Here is a 21,769-nt window from a genome sequence, read left to right on the forward strand (position 1 = left end):
GCTTGGAGTGGTCGATGCAAACATGGCAAAATGTGGGGACAAGCTTATCGGTCTGTTATAGCCCCCAGGGGCTGTTACAGGTACGGAGTACGGAGTACCTACATGTACCTACATACGTGTAAGGACCTCAATAGTACACGGAAGTCTTTACTCCGTATTGGAGACTTTTTTTTCTCATGGAGTATTGTCAGACAAATTGGAAATCGGAAGCAACAGTACATACGGAGTAGGACTTGATCATTTAGTGTATGCACAAGCTTGGCATTGCTCTAGTACAAGTATCTAGTCATTCGTTCATCATTCATCGACTTCCTGGATGTTTCATTCGCTATTTTTCATGCTCAAGATGATTCGACATGTCTTCATCCACCTCATTGTTCCAACCTGAAACGGCCTGGGATGTAGTTGGTACCGCAGACTTCGTTGCAGTGGCACCTAGGAGGCTTATACCGCTCCTCTCCTGCATCTCTTGGCTGGGCTTTTGCTCGTCGTCGAACGCAGAAACTTCGTAATCAAAGACATTTACCTGAGAAGCTTTCGTCGACATTTCCGGCTTTTGCTCTTTGGCCTGGATCTCCCCGCTATTAGACTCACCCCAAGCATCTTCCTGATCACTAAATACTATCGTAGGGGTGTTCTCGAATTCACCTGCAAAGGCATCATTGTCTCTATTCACGAATCCCTGGTTTCAATTAGATGGGAAGTCTTAAATGGCTTGGTGAGGGGCGGCGTATTTACCTGTAACTGTGGCGGTGCAGAATCCACTGATGCATTCATTGCATTCTCACTAGCATAAACTAGCAAGGCGGAGCTCCCCTCTTCGCAGGCCGCTTGAAGCACTTCAACCTCATGGACTTTCCGAACATTGTAGCCGATAACGTCACCATTATCCGAATTCGTGGAATTGCTTGTGGCCTTTCTTTTCTCGGCTTGCCGCATCTTTCCGTCCTCCGCGGAGAAGCTGATGCGCCACCATTCGTAGTTACCGCTGTTCTCGGTGTTCGAGTCCAAATCCATCAAGTGAGCCGGGGCGGTTGACTTGGGGTTTGATAGAACGTAAATCACATGTGGTTCGGTGCACACACCTCGCAGGGTATACTTGTGGACAGGAGGCTCGGAAGGCGATTCGGAAGATTCAGTAAGGATCTTTGAGATCTCACGAAGAGATTCCATAGCACTCTGCTTTCTCAGTTCCAGTTCTGTGTTAAATGATTAGCCAAGGACAACAGCACAGTAGCGACGGTTCTCTTTACCGTGGAGCTTGGCTTCTATCCTTGTCGCAATCTCTCTCAATTGGTCTGCAATTCGCATCGTCTCTGTACCTGCCACTCCAGGGGTGGAAGGATCAACCCCATCCATTTGCTCTGGTACAACTTTTGGTGCAGCTTTGGCAGCTTCCGCGAGGAGATCCGTGATTGTTAAGCTGCTCACAGGGTCTCGTGGAAAGGTATAGCGATATATGAGGCTTTCAAGTTGCAATACATCCCCTTGGATTTGCTGTCGCTTTGAGCGGAACTCCCGAGCAAACTCCCGGCAGCTGCTAAGATAGCGATCTGGATAGAAAACGGAAGGAATATCCACACCCAGAGGATTCGGCTTTTGAAGAGCATCAACCTTGAATATCAGCACCTCTGCTACATGTTCAAGCCATGTGTCGTCAAGCTCTTCTCCTGGTCTATCGGACCAGAATGCCGAGTCTAGTACCTCATAGAGTGTTTGGCCATGGTCCTGTTCAACCGCAGGCTCAAATACAAAAAGCTCCTTGTTGATGGGCTCCTCAAATTCATCAAAAAGTTCTTTTTTGTATGCATGTGACGTAAACAAAGTTGTCAATGGGTTCTCGGGATCTGCCCGAATAGCTGCGCCATGCCATGCTTCCAAGAACCTGGCGACAATCTCCTCCGAGTCTGACGAGATAGATGACATACTTTTGATTCTTGCCAGGCTGTCAGCACTGCCAAAAGCGCGCTTGGTGCCATCCATGAAAGCCATAAGTCGCTGGGTCTCATGAATGATGTCGTCCCAGTCGCTATCCACGTCTCCGTGATCATTCACAGTGACAATCTTTGGCAGATTGACGGACTGCCCATTCCACCACTGCGATTCATGGCCATAGTCAAACAGCGGTTTGTTCCGCAGCAGCAGCGCTTCACGCGCAAGCGGAATATTATGGAGAATAGTCAGAAGCCCTCCGAGGTATATACCGTCTTGGCTAGGACGGATAAATGCAGGCTCTCCTTCAACCCTCTTGCGATCTTCTGGGTCCGGACTAATCATGACTTCCTCGGAAGATGTGTTAAACAGTGTCATCGCCCAGGCACCCTCGTCATAGTGATCCCGGGTTGCTTTGTTGAACTGCGGTTGGCTGCTCAACGTCACCCCGGTTTCTTGCTGTCCTATGTCCGAGCTCAATGACATAGCGACCGCCTGTTGTAGTTCTTTCTCTTCACGTTCCGCCAGGCTGAGGCCTTGTTCAGAGCTTTCTATATGGCCAAATGACCGCACATCAGTATGGCTACCGTAAATGAAATGCCAAAGTTGTGATACCTTGTGGAGCAGTTATGCCAGAGCTCTGAGGTCTAGTGCTTTGGTCTGGGGTACGTATATTGGTTCGGGAAGGAGGACGAGTGGGCGGCGCGGTCGCTGGTATTGGTGGCGCATTGTCTTGTTGGTCCCAACCCCACGTCGGAGCCCCTATGGCTATGTCAATTCCCAAACTGAATGGAGATGAGGCAGATGACTTACAAGGTCCTCTTTTATCATTGTAGTAGGTAGGTTGTTGCTGTAAGATGTCAGATTGTAGTCTGGAGATGTTGCGCGTCGCGAAGATTTACCTTCGGCTCAGGCTGGGGTCCTGTCGGATCTTCGAAGTACGCGTTGATCGCTTTCTGTGAATCAAGATTGTTCGCCTGCAACAATATTAGCTGGGAACTTGGATAGAACAAGTGATAAACTGTTACCTTCAAGAACGCGATAGCTTGCTCGCGCGTTGTACTTGTGAAGCTGACAAAGTTAGCGATTGCTTCCTCGGCTGGTTCGGATGCCATATTGCTGAAGAAATCAACATGCAAGCATGGCAGTGGGGACGAAAAGTGTGAAGCAAAACACGGCAAAGGCGAAGGCGGAGGCTCTTGCATTGAGAGCTTCCCCACCACATGACGCCAAGCCCCTTTGTACCTACATCTCCCCGCTTCGGTTCTTTGAGCCGGACATATAAAATGTACGTGTTTCGAGGTTATAGGCTATTGCTTTCATGAGAAACCGTCTCTAATATAACTAACGTGGTTTCAATGGTTTCAACAAGACTATGTTAACAATGGATATATACAATGTGTTTCGAGAACTCAATGTCTCTTTCAAGTGTTGTAATGTCCTTGTTCGAGTCTCTATGTCACTACGCTATTTATGGTTAAAGGAAAGCAGAGATAGAGAAGTAGAAGTAGAACAACGGTCCCTGTACAAGGGCTGAGATAGGTATAAGAGCCTATCTCTCGCCAGCTAAACGGCTTCATATCCATCGGTGATTACACATTCCAAACCTCACAACACCATTCAGCCTTTCAGTATCATTTTTTCCAAATCTTGAACAACAAGGCCATCGCTCTAAACTATCACCATGGCCGATCAGACACCCCGTACCCAAACCACCGGCAACAAGCCGGCTGAGAACACCGCCAAGAAGACCATCAGTAAGAAGAAAACCAGACAGAGATCCGTTGCAGTGGCCGTTGAGGTTCCTCCTGTGAATCTGAATGTACTTTTCCCACGCTTAGGCTCCGAGGCCGCGCAAAATCAGACCGCTAACAAGGAAGCTTCTGATATTGTGAAAGCCATCTATCATGACATTAATGCCCACTGCAATTATGAGCGGATTGCGAACAGTGGAGACTCACTTAGCCAGGGGACTTTTGATAACCTGGTCGCTGCCACAGCGCAATTTGTGGCGCATGAAATTAGCAGTTGGGGTAATTGTGTGGAATTTTTCAAGTCAGAACATGGTGAGTTCCAGTTTGTCGCACCTGACAGTAGGTTCTTTGATTTTATTAATGCACTTGGATGGAAGATGTTTGCCATCTGCGCTCACGCCGAAGCATTCCGACGATGGTTCGAACCTGCCAACGATAGAGTCTGGGGTATGGTATGCCAGAAGATTCAGGAGAACTTCCTTAGCATTGAAGTTTATGCCCACAGCTGGGAATTAAAGTGGCGTGACATTCTCCTGGCTCACCAGCAGAGCTCTATTCCTGGCCTACCAGATATGAAATCAGTAATCCAAACATATATGGACTGGAAAGTTGACCACCCTCACCATACCGTGATCACGCTCGACGGCAAGCTAAAGGAACCCATTTGGAACGGCCATTTGCAGGAACACATCAACGATTATATCTTTGATTACAGCAAATGGAATGGGCAATCGGACCCGACTCGTCGACATCAGACCAGCGACCCCATTCTTAGTGTTGGATCAATTTGCTTCCTGTGCGGTAGCCCACATCAATGTGACTGCCAGTTGCAGAGTCGGGCCGGAGAACTAGTCGAATTGATGGAGTTCCCGGCTAGGGGTACCGGTGTTCGAGCACTGACAGCCTTCCGTCGCGATGATGTTCTCGGAGTATTTGTGGGCGAGCTCATTCCCAGCATCGAAGAGGACTGGATTTATCCTCTAACCCAAGCCAGCGATTGCCCCTTTGCGCCTAATCGTGGTATATGTACAATTGCACCCCACCGATTCGGCAATTGGACCCGTTTCGTCAATCACTCGTGCCAGCCCGGAACGGTGTTTAGGACCCGCACCCTTGGGAAGCGGGTCGTGACCACAGTTGAAGCCGTTCGTGATATCCAGGCCTTTGAAGAGCTAACTGTCGATTATGGTGAGGCGTATTGGTCTGGTTCAGATCGGCAGTGCCTATGTGGGGAGGAAGGCTGTTATAGCCTTGGGAACAAAAGTTCCTAAGGCCAACAAAGCCAAGAAATAGCATCGGGATTGATTGAGCGTAGAGAGACTTGGAATTTGGAGGATAGACGTTAGACTTAACCTTGATAGCAATAGCATGGAGTATTACTTGAATGCATGAACAGTTATATTGCAACAATCACCATCGTACTATGTATAAAGGCGATGGAGTCAATGATGAGGTAGTTCCTCGGCAGGACCCGAACCCCGCATTCTGCATGCGGGGAAAGCTTTTCCGCGTTCTTCAGTCTCTTTCCAAAAGACATCTGTTTTGGACATTGTTTTGACTCGACTATTGCAGTGCTGTGCTTGTCGATCTACTCATACTACAGGGAATCATAAGGCAAGGCTATGAGATATTGATAACCAGCAAGCATCGGAACACAACTATGGGGTACAGCAGGATCCTCACAGGGGTTGGCCTGAGAGGCCGTCTATCTTGCCGGCGAATTGGCGTTGGCCGAAAGGAAGCCCTACAGCAGACGTCTCTGGTCAGGAGAGGACTATTAACTCAAAGCTATGCTCGAGGGCCCTCAAGTGTGAGTACTCCTTCAGCTTCAATATCCGATCGGAGACAAGACAAAGCAAGTGGAGTAAGAAATATCTGACTCTGGTGTTTTCAATTTAGCCCCCCTTGATTGAGTCCACGGTGGGTGACCATTTCGCCAAGATTGTTGCGGAATGTGGAGATAGAACAGCGTGAGCGTCTCTATAATGGGCATCTAAGACCCAAGATGTTGACTTTTTCTTTTGCAGCGTTGTCTCGAGACACCAGAACGATCGCGCAACATACGCATCCTTAGATACACGAAGCAATGCTCTCGCTCGGGGACTGGCGTCAGTGGGGGTTCAGAAAGGGGAGCGAGTGGGAGTAATGCTTGGCAACTCGATGGAATACGCCGTGGTACGTTGACTGTCGAGGGGGAAAACTGACGGAGAACAAAGCTAATGTTCTTGGGCAGGCAACATACGCGTGTTTCAAACTCGGGGCTATTTTGGTAAGCCAGCCCGCTCATTGTGGCAAACAACACTGAGTCTAATAATCTGATAGGTTCCGCTCAATCTATCCTTTAATACTGCACAAGTGATTGCGGCCCTAGGTCATCTAGAAGCCAGTCATCTTTTGATCAGCACTGAGTCCAATCTTCCCCGCAAGAAACCACGAAGCAATTTACCCTTGCTCCATGACCTGGTTGAAGATCTCCACAGATCAAGATTGGAATCCACATTGGTCCCTTCACTTCAACAAATCATCATGGTCGATAACTCGGACGGACGTGTCGATATATCATCTTATAAAAGCTTGACACCATACACATCCATCATGTCCCAGTTGACTGCAGACGGTAGTCCACTTCCACATCAAAATCTGTCGCCGCATGAAACAGTGAACATACAATTCACATCGGGAACCACGGCAATGCCCAAAGCAGCATGCCTCAGTCATCGCTCTATCTTGAACAACGGCTCTCAGATTGGTGATCGTATGCTGCTCACCCCAAATGATGTTGTCTGCTGCCCGCCGCCGCTATTTCATTGCTTTGGCTGTATCCTGGGCTATATGGCGACGGCAACCCACGGCGCAGCCATCGTATTCCCCAGTGAGTCGTTCAATGCTCGGGCTGCACTGGAGGCTGTTCAAGAAGAGAAATGCACAGCTCTACACGGGGTGCCGATAATGTTCCTCGAGGAGCTGGACATGATTGAGAAAGGAGAAATCTCTCGCGAAGGGTTCCAGTATCTTCGCACAGGCATCGCTGCTGGAAGCAGTATTCCTTCTGAGGTAATGAAGAAACTGCACCGGGTGCTAAATCTGACGGAATTGACGATTTGCTATGGAATGACGGAAACCAGCCCCGTCTCCGCTATGACAACGACAAAAGATCCCATTGATAAGCGAATACACTCTGTTGGCAAACTCATGCCACATGTCGAGGCAAAGATTGTACACCCGGCGAACCAGAAGCATATCCTGCCTATCGAGACACGAGGTGAATTGGCAGTAAGCGGGTACTTGCTAATGAAGGAGTACTGGGCAGACCCGGAAAGGACTGCTGAGGTGATGATTCCAGATGAGAACGGACAGGTTTGGATGCATGTAAGTTCAAATTCTGACCTTGGCCCCAAGGAAAAAGCTGTTCCTCTGACCCTATGGTTCTAGACTGGAGATGAGGCTTCCATGTCCCCTGATGGATATATAACCATCACTGGGCGGATCAAAGATTTGATCATCCGTGGTGGGGAAAATATACACCCATTAGAGATCGAGAATTGCTTGCTAGCCAACGAACGCGTTGCTAACGTATCTGTTGTTGGTGTTCCCGATGAGAGATATGGCGAGGCTGTGGCTGCTTTCGTTATCGCTCAAGATCGAGGCCCTAATACAATCACCGCTGAGGATGTTCGGCAATGGGTGCGTGAAAAGCTCAGCAATCATCTTGGTAAGTGATCATCCAGACTCCTATGTCATCTTTTTCTCTTTTCTGATTGGTCGTGTCTGATCCCGACAATATTACTTTGGAATGAGCTGATTGTAGGTTGATTATAGTTCCCAAACATGTCTTCTTTTTGGGACCTTTGGACCCTCCCCCAAAGACAGCGAGTGGAAAGATTCAGAAATACAAGCTTAAGGAGAAGGCCATTGCACTTTTGGCTCAAAGTGCTTCATAAATGGCAAGTATATTGACCTACTGGGCATGTAAATCTGGGGATTCTGTACATATTATAACTCGACAAATGCCTGGTTTTGCTGTACAGTCCAGCATGCACATTCATATTGGAACCATTTGCATTGCTTATTTGAGACAATGGCCATACAATGAACATGAGATGAAGTGAGCTTCAGTAATCAGTACTCTGTGTCTTGGGTATTTCCAGAAAAATTTCAAGTACTATAGTAGTGGAACATTTCCTCCCAGATGAAGCTTTGATGTCCAGTCTCGGGTCTTGTGAACAGCAATTGCCAACTGAGACCGACGAGACACCACTAGCATTCGAGATAAGATCAAAGGTAGAGGGCAGTTCTGAGCATTTACTATAAACTGAATAGCAGCTCATGGCGAGCAGAGGTCAGAGCAGAGCTCTGCCTTGGGAAGACCGACACTTCCATCACTGCGAGCGAGTTTCACTGTAGCTCACACTAGTCACAAGTGTGACAACATGCTCCGCCTTTAGAAATCCTGAATGCCCGTTTCGCCCTGGAGATTCGCACGAGTATCACTCCCATTATCAACCACCCACTCAGGCTCCTGATCCTCGAAATACTGGTCTTGTTTATCTGATTCATCATCGTATTTCTCATTCTCATCAACAGCCTTGTAATCGAAGTCAGGGTCATTGCCCCGTATGAATCGCAATCCCATCTCCCATTTCCAAAGTCGCTCGCCTTCCTCCTTGTTTGGAGGGATTTCATCAAGATCCTCAGCGAGAATCTCCCCATCTGGACCGCGAGTGTAGCTCATCATAGAGTTGGGATCTGGGTTCGCTATAGCCTCCATTTTGGCCTCGGAGCGCATGAGGTCAGTCTCCAGGACGCCCGAGAATCCCTTTGCACGCCCCGCGGCCTCTCTTTCTTCTGGTGTTTGGAATCGACGGATCAAGCGATCGTATAATAACGGGTCTGTAGAGAAATCGAGCAGGATTAGTAATGAATTTTTTTTTTCCTTCTGTGTGCAAAGCCAGCTGGCTCCAGCGATAACTCCGGTCAGGTTTGTGTAATATAATCAACTGGCAATGGGAGAGAAGAGAGCAGGCGGACCGGCTAGCTCAAGCTCCGCCGAGAAGTATTCTGGGGTTAAGTCCAGATACCGCTTGCGACGGTTTTTGACTGTAACAGCTTGTTGGGCAGATGCATTTTTAGTCATAACCCCTGAATCTTTGGGGAAATGTGGCATCTTGGGTGTGTTTCAGAGTATGGAGGTGGGGAAGAGAAAGAAGCTGGGAACGCGGAAATCGGCGGCAAAAGCGCGCTCATCTCCGCAATAACTTTTCCTCCCTTGACGAAGATTGCTTGATATGTGTCTGGTCTGAATATGTAAGTCAAAGATCTGATCCAAAATACTCGAATCTTATTATTTATTGGAGTTCTCTTGCAAAAAAAGGGAAAGGACACAGTTCCAGGTTACTAACAAGCTTGCAGATGCGCTGTCTTGACTGATATTCGCGCGTACTAGCTATCTCTCCCCAGACTGCAGCAGCTGGAAAAAATGCCTGCTCAGGAGTACTTGCGGCATATCGACGCCCGCCGGTTTACTACCGGCGTGGCTTTGTTAGTCCTGATTGCCTTCTACTCGCCCCTTTCGAAGCTGGTTATGTCTCCAACATATGGATCTTTCCCCTCGCATATCTTCCATAGTTTTGGAGTGGCCATCTCCGGCGGAATCGGATGGCTTCTCAAAGATAAGATTCTGAAGCGCCTGGGCCGTTTGGGTGGTTACATGCTTCCTGTGTTGGCATTCTGGGTCCCGACTCTCCAGTATTTCATGAAGCAGCAGAGCTCCAAGATTGGTAACCCCACGGGTCCAGTGGTTACAGAAATGTGTGGTTACTACCCTCTAGTTCTGCTGACAGTTGCCTACGCCGGCAAACAAATCCAAACTTCTCTACGCCTCGAGGCACAGGGCGACTTGGTCGTTGAGCATGTACCCCTGATCGGTACATATATCCTCTATTCGATCGGCGAGCACATTGCCAAGACTATTCTGTCTTGGATTGTTGGAACTTCTTTCTTGTTCACTCGTGTGGGTATGCAAATGCTCATTGCAGCTTTGTACTCCGCGGTCCTTCCGTCAAAATGGCTGGCCCTGGCTATCCCCTCGATAATCTTCTCAGTGACCTCTAATGTCCATTTTGCTGGAATGAGTGGTGTCAATTCGGCAATTGCCCACGAAGGATACACTCTCTTGGCACGTCAGGAAGCTTACACTGGCTACATCTCTGTTTTGGAAAACGACAACGACGGATTCCGAGTCATGCGCTGTGACCACAGTCTGCTTGGTGGACAGTGGACTAAACTGGCACCAGGTTACCACCCCCAGGTGGAAGATCCTATCTACGCAGTCTTTGCCATGCTCGAGGCTGTCCGTCTGGTTGAGCCGGATCACGGCATTTCTCGTGTTGACGCAGACAGCAAGGCGCTAGTCGTGTAAGATCCCCACAAGAATCCCCCGACTCGGAACTTACTGACTGAAAACAGTGGCCTTGGAATTGGTACAACACCATCTGCCCTAATCAAGCACGGTATCGAGACCACTATCGTCGAAATCGACCCTGTTGTGCACAAGTTCGCCACCGAGTACTTCAACCTTCCAGCAAACCACATCCCCGTCATCCAAGATGCCGTGAAATTCGTCAAGAAGGCCGAATCTTCGCCCAACTCACCCAAATATGACTACATCATCCACGATGTATTCACTGGTGGTGCGGAGCCCGCCGAACTTTTCACCTATGAATTCCTGTCCGGCCTCCACGCGCTCCTCAAGGAAGACGGTGTCATTGCCATTGTGAGTTCTACCAAGCAACAGACCTGATTTTAGATCAAACTAACATAAAAATCCCAGAACTATGCCGGTGACTTGAACCTCTACCCCACCGGTCTCACTGTCCGCACCGTCCAGGCCGTCTTCCCATCCTGCCGCATCTTCCGCGAAGCTCCCTTCGGAGATGAAGAAAACTCCAGCTTCACCAACATGGTCTTGTTCTGCAAGAAGAGCTCCACCACCCCGATTCAATTCCGTGATCCTGTCCCGGCAGACTTCCTTGGCAGCAAGTCTCGGGAAAATTACCTTGTTCCCCATCACGAACTCGACGCTGCCATTTTCTCCTCTTACCCCAAGACTGGCAGATCCATTCTGGTGGCGAAGGAGGTCGGACGACTTGACAAGTTCCAGGATCGCAGTGCGTTGGAGCACTGGTCCATCATGCGGAATGTCATGCCTGATGCCGTGTGGGAGAACTGGTGAAGCGTTCGAAAACGAGCAGAGTAAAATTCGATAATCGAATATTGCCCTAACTCTAGCTTCTATACCGTCTGTCTACCCCAGGGTAACAGATGGGCTCAAATAATAGCAATCTATGTAATCTACAATAATTATAAAAAAAATACAGTTTTTGGTCCTGAGATAGAATGTTGTTGGACTGTTCTTGTTGCAATCCTTGCAATCCCAAAAGAGAGGGTATCTTACTTTAGAGCTGTTGCGCTTGATCATTGGTGAACGGTTATAATAAGAAATCTCAGACTTCATATTGGTATCATTATCCAACACCTGCCGAAAAGCCATTCATGGGACCTCCACTGCCGGGGTAAACACAGAACGACCATTTCAATTCCACAGCCCAAAGACTCCCAAGGTCACTTCTTCCCCATATATCAAACTACCCAGCCTATCGCGCAAAGCGAGAGTTCCGGCCTCTGTATTATGTACGCACAAAGAACTAAAATACAACGAAATAAGATTGAATCAAGCCGAGGGGCTCCCACGAGGGCTGGAGCCAGGCTTCTTGACGAGCCCAGCAAAGAAGTTCGCCAGGGCTTGGTTGTGTGCTTTCTCGTCATTGCCACCAGTACCTGCATATGGACTTTCTTTCTTTTGGCTGCGGCTAGCCTCGCGATCCTGGAAATAAGATTAGCAATGTCCTGGGTGGCGATGGAGTATGGGCGGAGTACTTACTCGAAGCTTTTTCAACATATCATCAGCATCCACTTGAATTCCGCCCATATTGAATTGTACAGGGCCGATGTGATCGTTGACTTTGCCCTCGTCGGCCATAGGGGACATCTCCAGTTGTGGGGTTGGCTGGTTCGAATTTTCCTTCTCGTCCTTGGCTTTGAGCTCTTCCAGTTTCTCTACTTGGACTGCGAAGAAATCTTGGAGATCGGTGGTCTCAACCTCGATTTTAGTCGTGTTGCCGTGGGGGTTGGCTGTGCCTCGTTTGGGATCACTGATCGTTTGTTCAAACATGGTCACGGCACTTGTGCCCTCTTCTGCTAGGTCGTTCTCGCTCTGTTGGTTGCCGTCTGTGGATTGATAGATCGACTCGGGAGGGTCCTGGATCTCAATTGACCATGCTGTTGACACTCCTTCCATGTCAAATCCTTCTCGAATGATTCGGATCTTACCCCATGAGTCCCAGTTGGCTGGCACCAGGATCTTGTCTCGGTCGATCACATTGTGTTTTAATGATTCTCTTTTCAGAAGAGAGTGTATGCCCAGAGAAGAGTGTATCAAGCCCTGGAGAGAGTTTGCAAGGAATGGAGTAGTATAGATGAGCGATGCGCCGTCTGTTGGGAGGGTTAGAAAAGTACTCAGCGTGGCTAAACACAGGGTGATATGGAATGCTTACGCTTTAGGAGGATGGTTCTGAGGAATTGGAGAACGAAATCGAATTGCTCTTCATGCCATCCGTGGTCTTTCTCCAATTTCTCAATCTTATCCGCCTGTAAATGTTTGCGATTAGCAAAGATACCCTAGCGCGGAGGTCTTGAGTGAGTTTGCATACCCCTTGGCAGACAACACACATCGGAATTCCAAGGCCTTCGTCCCATTCACCGGGTCCCAGAGGAATTGTGACCGGACCGCCCGAGGTTGAAATGCCTCCTGTAGCTCCAGAACTGGAATCAACTCCCCTTTTGCGATCGCGCCACTCAGTCATGGTCTCTTCCATAACGAACTTGGTTTCGTCGTCGAGTGAGACAAGCACTGAACGTAAAAGACGAGTCCATTCTCTTAGTCTCCTAACCCATGTCCATGGGTCTGACCAGTCCATCAGGATCACAACCAGCGTTTCCGGGACGGACTTCGGAGTCAGGAGGGGTTTAAGGAGGGGTGCGAATGACGGTGAAGGTTCGGATAAGAGGTAGGCCGAGACGCGGGCCAGAGTATCTGTATGTGAAGAGCTATTAGCACGTTAGAAGCTTGAAAGTGGCAGACTACTGCATATACCTTCTTTATCGGCATCGAGGACATCTCGATATGTGTATCCAAGCGCGAACTGATTAGCAATTGGCGGTGGTTTTCCTTTGCCTCTCCGTTTGTCATTCGCTAAGCTAGGATCTCCCGATGTGTCTGCGGAGAAAGTATCTAGAAACTCCCTTTGACTGTCTGGCGTGCCACCTATCATTGAGCTATCAGCGACCTGTTCCTGACAATCGGAAAGACAAGACTATGATTCGCAGCAAGAGGGACTGAAATATTCAGAGATCAAAACGAACCTAGCACTAGCAAGTTCTTCTCGGGCAAGCGCTTGCCGTTGGCAACGGTATCTAACACCGAGGACCAGATGTTCTTCTTGGAGCCATCTTTGCTAGACGGCCGACTGTTCGCTCCTGATGTCATGGTTTCTCGTCCCACCATGCCTCAGAGGGCATTCACCCTTCAAATTTTATGTCTCTGCCGTAGCACGTGGGAATATTGTGCGCGTCGGAATGTTGAGTCGAGTCGAGGCGGAGGGTAGGTGAAGCAGCCCGCGAGCTAGTTGGAGATGTGGTTGCCTGAAAAAGTCAGGCAGAAACCATCCAGAAACCGCACTGTAGCTTGCACTGTTTTTTTCTTCTTCTCGCCTCACCCTTCCCAGTCCACTCTCCTGGTATGCGCTTAATGATCCTCTGTCCATGCATTTCCATCCAGCTTCATCAAGATGCTGATGATTCCATCAAAATTCACATCTTTCTGACTTTCAAGTTTGGTTGCAGCACGTGACTCACTGCCAAGAACATGGAGAGACTCCGTCGTTATCACAGCATCAATCCGAATGATAACACAATACGTATCCTACAAGCATTTGACACCTTCCACCCGATGGGAGAGTCAACTTTATCCGTCATATTGAGCCATTGAACACTGACAAAGGCATTTGCAATCACGCTCGATCACTGGTGAATGGCCTTCTCGCCCCCGTGAGGCTTCCACGGTCCACACCCACAATCTCACCACGGGCCGGCAGGGAAGATTCAATAGACAACATCGCATCACAGTTGAATGGGCCACTGAGGCGAGAACATTCTCTCAAAGTCCTTTGTTTAAAACGCGATGGATATACATGCGTTGTCACTCGGCGCTTCGACTCTGAGTCGCTCAATCCTAACGACACGACGATGGGAACGTTCACTGAGTGTGCCCATATTATCCCTTTCTCGCTCGCAATGTGGACAAACGAGTCTGAGAAATCCACGAAACATGTCATCTGGACAAAATTGACACGATTTTTTCCAGCAATCCAAACAAATCTCAATTTCACCCAGGTAAATATCAATGACACGCTCAACGCTATGACAATGTCTCGTGATTTACACTTTACATTCGCTCATCCTCTGCTTGCTTTTGAAAAGACTCCCATCCCGCACAAATATATACTCGGGAACTATATGCCTCGAGTGCTACTAAACCTCCCTCGTACAGTGACATTCAGCTGTTATGATTCAAGCTACGACCTTCGAAGTCCTCGGCTCCTAAAGGTTCATGCAGCTCTTACCTGGATTTTTCGCGCCTCTGGTTCAGCAGAGTACATCGAAAAGTGTTTCTGTGATCTTGGGGATATAATTATCCTAGCCCACGATGGTAGTACGGACATTTCCTCAATACCTACATGTACTAACTACATGTAGGTACCTACATATAGGTAGCCACTAGTTCACTTGGTGTTCTTGGCTCACGCGCTGGGAATAGGTATCCAGCAAGCACCAGTAACAGTCCCTGATTCTCGGGCAAGGCTAGAGTGTTTCAAAGCTCAATCCTAGCCTAACACAATAAGATAATTTTAATACAATAATATACTAAAAAATATCAAACGCACACTGAGTTTTCTTTACATACGTACCTATACTCCGTAGCTATGTATATTAGGGCAGTTAGGTCAGAGTTCCGCGGGATCCACATTTCTTTCTCTCCAACTTCAGCGCTCCGACGTTAAACCCTCTCTCCACACATCTCCCCATGAATTCCATTCGCCAGGTCCAGGCGCTCAATAAGCGCGAGCTCGAGCACGCGATGTAAGTCTGAGGTCCACCAAGTTCACGCGAAGCTCACGCGAAGCTCTTCTCTAACCGACTGTCCTACCTTCTATAGACCCCCAGAGGCATCATGGCATGCAGACTATCGAGATACAGCATATATCTATATCGGAGGACTCCCGTTTGATCTATCTGAAGGTGATATCATCACCATCTTCTCCCAGTATGGAGAGCCGGTCCATGTCAACCTGGTTCGCGACAAGGAAACCGGCAAGAGCAAGGGATTTGCCTTTCTGAAATACGAGGATCAGCGAAGCACCGATCTCGCCGTCGACAACCTTGGTGGTGCGACTGTCATGGGGCGTTTGCTTCGGGTGGATCATGCGCGCTACAAGAGAAAGGATGACGAGGAAGAGGAGGACAATGTCGCCAAGTTGATGGGAGAGTCAGCTATCAGTGAGACCAGAAAGGGGAAAGAGATTGGCCAGATAAAAGACACCGAGCGAGAAGAGAGACGACCAATGCTAAAAGAGGAAAAAGAGCTGGAGGAACTGATTCGGAACCACGATGAGGAAGATCCGATGAAGGAGTTCCTCGTTGAGGAGAAGAAAGAAGAAGTCGCGCGTGCGATCGAGCTGTGGAACAGCACCAAGAAATCGTCCCGGCGACGCGGCGATAGCAGAGAACGATCCAGCCGACACCATCGTCGACACCGCTCCCGCTCACCTCGCGAACGAAGACATCGAGATGATCGTTCGCCGGATAGAGAGAGACGATCTCGCTACAGGTCATCTGAAAGGGGAGAAAAATCGAGACGAGATCGGTCACCTAAAAGATCCCGCTCGCCTGAGTCTCGGAGACATCGAAGTGATCGGGATAGGCATGATCGCCGCCGTTGAAGAAGAAATGGGATATTATTATCAATCCTTATTTAAGGCACTATACATCTTCCTCGAAAAGATTTTCTCCATGAAATCTGGGTCACCGTAACCAAACCAGGCTGTGTCTAACCCAAGCAGCAGTCGAGTGAGTTGGGCTTGATCCTAGTGGCCAGATGGGTCAACCACCAAGATATCTTTTCCAGCCATCCCGCAGACAATATCTCTTTCCTTCTTCGCCATCTCGAATCACAAATTTCTCCCAGCGCCCTTCTCTTCCAGACCCTACTACCAACAAAGTCTGGTCATCACACCAGCCTATGAGGCCTTTTTGAGGTCGACCAAATGATGCTCCAATTGGTGGCACATACGACGAGCCCGTGTTGGCTTGCTCGCCAATCTCGAAATGTGCATTGGCAAATGAATAAACATCGGAGAAGACACGAGGAAGCAGAGGAATTTTGCCAAGGATTCCCCATTTGTGACTGGAAGTCGATTCGTCGGACGCTGGTATTGGTGACTGGCTGCGGCGAGAGACCGGTTGCTGGTGGGGAAGGTCAAAAATGTGCAAAGTTGATTTGTCCGATGTTACTGCCAGCAAAGTATTGGATGGTGAAAAGGAGATCGAAAATATCACTGCGTGGTCAACACCGCGTCGCAATTCTGCCAACTTCGTGCAATTCCCTGTAGCGAATATACGAACCAATGTCCCCTGTATAGATATCAATGAGCCACCCCTAAATGATCACAGCCACAAGTGACGTACCGACTCACTCGCCGTTGCCAATAATTTACCATCTGGACTTAACGCCATAGCACGCAACGGAGTGCTATGTGCGGGTATGATGCTGATATTCCCAGTTTCCAGCTCTATCATTTGGACTTGGCCAGGGGATCGACCAGGAAAAGCCAGCAACTTCTGGTCAAGACAGGCCAGTCCCAAAGGGTTGTCGGAGGTCTCGAAAACCGAGAGCTTCTGTGGCGGATTGGAAAATGCAAATACATGAACGTTATTCAATAAAACAGCGACAATCTTGGATTTCGAAAGACGAACTCCGAGGACCGAGGTGCGGAACTCCAAAGTGATCGCCACTTTCTGTTTGGCATCATCCCATATGACCAACTGAGGGTATGCATTAGCTTGCACTCACTATCCAATGCATCAATAAGAATGGAATACCTTGTTCTGAGGGAATTTGGGGTTCTTTCCACCCCCAACTATAGCCAAGTAGTTCGACTGGCCAAGCATCTCCGCTATTCCGATGCCCGCATTGAAATCTTGAATCAAGCGGTTAGCAACACTTCTTTCAACTTGAGTTTCCGGGACCGAAATCGATTGCTTACCTCTCAAGACTTTCAGCTCGCATGGGTTGGCATTATATACTGCTCGGTTCGATTATTAGCCCGAGCTCCATAGTTCATGATCCAGGCTTCACCTGAAAGCAGACCCGGGCATGTCTTACCACAGAATCCTGTGTCCAGGCCCACCGAGAAACAGCTGTTGTCATGATTAAATGTTGCTGAAAGTGAATATGGCCCGATGGACTCATCGATAGATTGACGGGTATTCATCGCCGAACGTCAACGAAGCATAGTTGGAAAGGAATGCTTGTTCAAATGAGGTGTAAACCTTGAAATAGCAGACTCTGTACGGTATGCTCAGCGGCTACCTACCAGGAAGTGTCAGATAGCGAGCTGAATAGGATGTAATGTTCGAAGGCTTCGCCTCAAGGGCCCCGGGGCAATGTCCAAATGATGTCTATCGCCAAGAGCTGCTAATCGATAAGAAGTAATGCGGGCAAGCTATCCACATTGACACCTCAGGCCCATGGTTAGGTAATTGTACGGTTGCCAGCAGCGACCCACTCGATCAACCCCTGAGTGCTGCTTGAAGGGCCCTTTTCAAGGAAATGTGATATTTTGCAGGAAATAGGGGGAATGGCCCGTGTATAATTGACAATTTGATATGTTTCTTTTTTCTTCATATTCACTCGTCAATTGTGACTGATCTAGAGCTCTGGAGTAGAGTAAAAGTAGAAGACTGGAGAAGGAAGCGGTCCTGTGATTGGCCACCTGTTTGGGAAAGGGGGAAACGCGAACTGTCTTTCCTCCCCCCTACTCTCTCCAGACTCTCAGGAGAGCCAAGTTTCACCTTTCTTCCTCGTTATTAATTCCTTGCGTTGGGCTTCTTTTTCCCTACACTTCTTTAATCTTTCTTTAGCTCACAATGTCGTCAGCCCTGAACGCGGTATGTTCATCCTCCTTCTCCTGAGAGCTTTCCGCAAGTGCTTCTTGAAAAGTTACCCAAGCTAATTGCAGGCCCGTACTCGTTCCGGGTAGCTTAAGATCCGTCGCAAGAAGAATGTCAAGAAGGGTATCCAGTTCTGTCTGATGGTCTGTGGCGCCAGTGGAACGGGTATGTTGAAACGAATCCCTCGGCTTCTAAATAGCGATTAACAATATCTCCTTTCTGCGACAGGCCGCACAACTTTTGTCAACACTCTCTGTGGAAAACAAGTTCTGGAGGGCAAGGATGCCGATGACGCTGCCAACGCCCACCTTGAGGAGGGTGTCCGCATCAAGCCCGTCACTGTCGGTCAGTGGAAACCGTCCCTGCGCGATGCTTACAACAAGCCATCAATACTGACCCTCGGATGACAGAGCTCGAATTGGACGAGGAAGGAACCCGTATCTCTTTGACCATCGTCGATACCCCCGGATTCGGTGACCAGATTGACAACGAGGCCAGGTACGTACACCGCACATCCGCTGCGCAGATGTTCACGGTCTAACTTTGGGAACAGCTTCGGCGAGATTGTCGGCTACCTCGAGCGCCAATACGATGATATTCTTGCAGAGGAGTCGCGCATTAAGCGTAACCCTCGGTTCAGGGACAACCGAGTGCACGTCCTGCTCTACTTCATCACACCCACTGGTCACGGTCTGCGTGAACTCGATATCGAATTGATGAAGCGCCTCTCCCCCCGCGTTAACGTCATCCCCGTCATTGGAAAGGCCGACTCTCTCACCCCCGCCGAATTGGCCGAGTCGAAGAAGCTGATCATGGAGGACATCGAACACTACCGCATCCCCGTCTACAACTTCCCCTACGATATTGAGGAGGATGACGAGGACACCGTCGAGGAGAATGCCGAGCTCCGTGGACTGATGCCCTTTGCCATTGTCGGCTCGGAAGACTTCGTCGAGATTGATAACCGCAAAGTGCGCGCGCGCCAGTACCCATGGGGTGTTGTCGAGGTTGAGAACCCTCGTCACTCGGACTTCTTGGCTATCCGTAGCGCCCTGCTGCACAGCCATTTGGCCGACCTGAAGGAGATCACCCACGATTTCCTTTACGAAAACTATCGTACCGAGAAGCTCAGCAAGAGTGTCGATGGTGCTTCTGGGTATGTTTATTCTGACCTCATAAGTCTTGATGAAATTGCTAACATGGATTTACAAGCAGTGGCTACGATTCTGCCATGAACCCTGAGGATCTTGCCTCCCAGTCCGTCCGCCTCAAGGAGGAGCAGCTCCGCCGCGAGGAGGAGAAGCTTCGTGAGATTGAAATCAAGGTACAGCGCGAGATTGCTGAGAAGCGACAGGAGCTGTTGGCTCGTGAGAGCCAGCTCCGAGAAATCGAGGCTCGCATGCAGCGCGAGCAGCAAAGCATGGGTAATGTCAGCGAAGCACCCAATGGAGAGGCCTAGATACACCCTGTCGAAGATACGGCTCATTCAGCGGGGCGCCGGCTTGCAATGTGATACCGTTTGTGCCATCATTGACTTTTATGGCACAAACAAGTTGGTTTTTGTTTATGGGATAATATTGACTGTTTATTCACGTTAATAGCTTTTTGCTTCTTTTTTCTTACCTTCGCGGGGATGGGCCACCTCAACATAGCTTACAGCGCTCCAGTCATGAACTATCGGCACAACGCGTCCTGTTTCCAATGGGAGAAATGAACTGTGTCGAGTTGCTGGGGAGTGTTCTCGCCAATTTCTGGTATCCCCATCCTCAATATACCTCCCTCGCGTTCCACCCGGTGACTGTCTGCCCTCCAGCACCATGTTTTCCTCCGTGTGTGGGTCATCCTGTCTTTCTTCTTTCTTCCATCACACCCCGGCTGCCTCCATGACGTGTCGCTGTATCATTTCTATTCCCTCTTCTCTGCTTCCTCTCCTGTTCTCGTCCAAAGTCCGCAGCGCAGCAATATTCCCTCTTCTCTTGTTTTGTTTTTTTTTATGCGTTCGTGGCTCATGTCTTGTTCATTATCTATCCTTTCTCCTCGTCTGTCTACCTATGCCCGATAGTAATTGAGGACGAAAAAGTACCTGACTGGCTTGTTTGCTTGTTCCGTCATGCTTTGATCCTGAAACTAGTCTTTTGCTCATCGTACCTGTATTAAAATGCTAACGTTTGTAGATTCCGGCCTTCAATACATTTTGTCGTATAAGGTTGCACTTCAGCTCCGTCTCTTGGAGAGAGAAGTGTGTTGCTTCTGATGCCAATGAATCGTAAACACTGCAGTTCAAGAGGTATATGCCCGAGCTTAGTGTATATCGAGGTGGTTCTATATTTATATTCTATATTTTCTGGACAATGAGGGCCCATGAGGGCCCATGAAAAGCACGCCGAAAGTTGGACTAGTGAAAGCCACATAGGGAATGCCATCAGTTTGCTTAAAGCCTAGGAAGCATGTGCCTCGCGCGTTGACGTAGACCATAACAGTAAACCCATATGTACCGAGTACGAAAGGCAAAATTCCAAAGCTACATAGTCTTACACTGATCGGTTGAACTGAGAACCGTCTGCTCTGAGCCCCTGGAACACGCTACCCCGTCCTTCGTACTCGCATCCACTTTAACCCTAAAAGCAATCTTATAGTCCCCTCAGCTATCATCACCTGTCTTTATTCGTATCAAAAGAATAGGACACGAGCAAACCATATCGACCACAAACATGTTACAAATGCCAAGCCATACGGCATACCTTTGGAGGCGATATTAATCCACCGTGACCTTGGCACATCACGCTCGCTAACGGTCATTGCCCCCTATCTCAAGCGCAAACTCCGCATCCAGAAAGTAGACGCATTGGATTTTGACCAATCCAAAGAAAAGGTCAAACCGAGCCCGAATCTTACTCGTCAACTTCAAGTCTGGGAGAACGAAAATAGGACTGTCCCGAAAGCATTACCGCTCAGCGTGGAAGAAAAGATTTCAGCCTTCACGAGAGATGGCCATTGGGTGGGCAAGTTGTTATTCGTTTGGCCAATCTTTTTCAATCACTGCTCTGCTTTTCTACCTCAAAAATGGTGGTTAGCTAAACCGGCTTTCTTGCGCCCTCTGCTTTGAACCCTTTAATAAGTACGTCGTTTCACCACAATGTTGTTCGTTACGCGGACCTTGTTGAACTCACAATTATAGCTCGTCAGTTCTCGTGGAATGAACGAATGCCAAAACAATACCCGAAAAAATACTGAAAAGGTTACCAGAGAAGGGTGGCTTGAGTACTAGTATAGAACACATATTATATGCACTTGGTTTTGGATATAGAGTCGGTTCCATATCTCCCCATGTCAATGGGAGTCAACGTATAGATACCTCGGATTGCTAGAATAGATACTCCAACTATGGATATTTGTATTGCTTCTGTTATATTGCTTCAATATCCAGCTAGACGGTTAGAGATCAGAAGGAGAAATCAGAAGGAATGATAGGATATCCATGATCTGATTCAATGATATCAACGTACTAAGTTCAGAGCTACTGCGCTTCTTCTCATTCGGGGCACAATGATTCCACCCACATCAAAATGAAATTACTAAGTATAATAGACAAGATACCTCGATTTCAAGACGATACAGGTAGACAGAAGACGTTTCGAGAATAGGGCCAAGGGGAAAAGGAAACAGAAGTATGGGGGATAAAAGGTAGCTGGAGAAGAAAGGTAATAATTTTAAAATAAGTGAAAGGACCAAATGCA

At 48.5% G+C, this 21,769-nt stretch overlaps 8 protein-coding genes across 8 annotated transcripts; 4 read left to right on the forward strand and 4 right to left on the reverse strand.

Moving 5' to 3' along the window:
* Positions 1-328: 328 nt before the first annotated feature.
* On the reverse strand, positions 329-3,047 carry N7457_001495 (ubiquitin-associated-like domain-containing protein; the record flags this gene model as incomplete). The annotated part of the gene is made up of 7 exons (XM_057172541.1): positions 329-682; positions 739-1,199; positions 1,254-2,483; positions 2,548-2,694; positions 2,746-2,782; positions 2,835-2,909; positions 2,961-3,047. The coding sequence occupies 7 exons, from the start codon at positions 3,045-3,047 to the stop codon at positions 329-331; spliced, it is 2,391 nt and encodes a 796-aa protein (XP_057036444.1).
* Positions 3,048-3,616: 569 nt separating this feature from the next.
* Positions 3,617-7,627, forward strand: N7457_001496 (uncharacterized protein; the record flags this gene model as incomplete). Its single annotated transcript, XM_057172542.1, has 7 exons — positions 3,617-4,864; positions 5,586-5,656; positions 5,714-5,861; positions 5,920-5,955; positions 6,009-7,055; positions 7,119-7,398; positions 7,506-7,627. The coding sequence occupies 7 exons, from the start codon at positions 3,617-3,619 to the stop codon at positions 7,625-7,627; spliced, it is 2,952 nt and encodes a 983-aa protein (XP_057036445.1).
* A 500-nt stretch (positions 7,628-8,127) lies between these two features.
* N7457_001497 (uncharacterized protein) lies at positions 8,128-8,850 on the reverse strand (the record flags this gene model as incomplete). Its single annotated transcript, XM_057172543.1, has 2 exons — positions 8,128-8,576; positions 8,715-8,850. 2 exons carry the CDS (start codon positions 8,848-8,850, stop codon positions 8,128-8,130), a joined length of 585 nt encoding a protein of 194 aa, XP_057036446.1.
* A 312-nt stretch (positions 8,851-9,162) lies between these two features.
* Positions 9,163-10,917, forward strand: N7457_001498 (spermidine synthase; the record flags this gene model as incomplete). The annotated part of the gene is made up of 3 exons (XM_057172544.1): positions 9,163-10,100; positions 10,152-10,458; positions 10,516-10,917. 3 exons carry the CDS (start codon positions 9,163-9,165, stop codon positions 10,915-10,917), a joined length of 1,647 nt encoding a protein of 548 aa, XP_057036447.1.
* A 498-nt stretch (positions 10,918-11,415) lies between these two features.
* On the reverse strand, positions 11,416-13,308 carry N7457_001499 (dynein family protein; the record flags this gene model as incomplete). Its single annotated transcript, XM_057172545.1, has 6 exons — positions 11,416-11,568; positions 11,626-12,236; positions 12,299-12,392; positions 12,455-12,837; positions 12,898-13,068; positions 13,167-13,308. 6 exons carry the CDS (start codon positions 13,306-13,308, stop codon positions 11,416-11,418), a joined length of 1,554 nt encoding a protein of 517 aa, XP_057036448.1.
* Positions 13,309-14,886: 1,578 nt separating this feature from the next.
* Positions 14,887-15,802, forward strand: N7457_001500 (IST3 family RNA-binding protein; the record flags this gene model as incomplete). Its single annotated transcript, XM_057172546.1, has 2 exons — positions 14,887-14,942; positions 15,019-15,802. 2 exons carry the CDS (start codon positions 14,887-14,889, stop codon positions 15,800-15,802), a joined length of 840 nt encoding a protein of 279 aa, XP_057036449.1.
* Positions 15,803-15,962: 160 nt separating this feature from the next.
* N7457_001501 (phosphatidylinositol-3,5-bisphosphate binding protein HSV2) lies at positions 15,963-17,353 on the reverse strand (the record flags this gene model as incomplete). Its single annotated transcript, XM_057172547.1, has 5 exons — positions 15,963-16,493; positions 16,548-16,904; positions 16,962-17,059; positions 17,126-17,164; positions 17,245-17,353. 5 exons carry the CDS (start codon positions 17,351-17,353, stop codon positions 15,963-15,965), a joined length of 1,134 nt encoding a protein of 377 aa, XP_057036450.1.
* Positions 17,354-18,008: 655 nt separating this feature from the next.
* Positions 18,009-19,491, forward strand: aspA (uncharacterized protein; the record flags this gene model as incomplete). Its single annotated transcript, XM_057172548.1, has 6 exons — positions 18,009-18,029; positions 18,122-18,197; positions 18,261-18,377; positions 18,443-18,530; positions 18,586-19,188; positions 19,248-19,491. The coding sequence occupies 6 exons, from the start codon at positions 18,009-18,011 to the stop codon at positions 19,489-19,491; spliced, it is 1,149 nt and encodes a 382-aa protein (XP_057036451.1).
* Between the last annotated feature and the right edge of the window lie 2,278 nt (positions 19,492-21,769).

Source organism: Penicillium paradoxum (genome assembly GCF_028828445.1).
Source record: "Penicillium paradoxum strain IBT 22861 chromosome Unknown utg000002l_segment0_segment0, whole genome shotgun sequence".
NCBI classification, from domain to species: domain Eukaryota; kingdom Fungi; phylum Ascomycota; class Eurotiomycetes; order Eurotiales; family Aspergillaceae; genus Penicillium; species Penicillium paradoxum.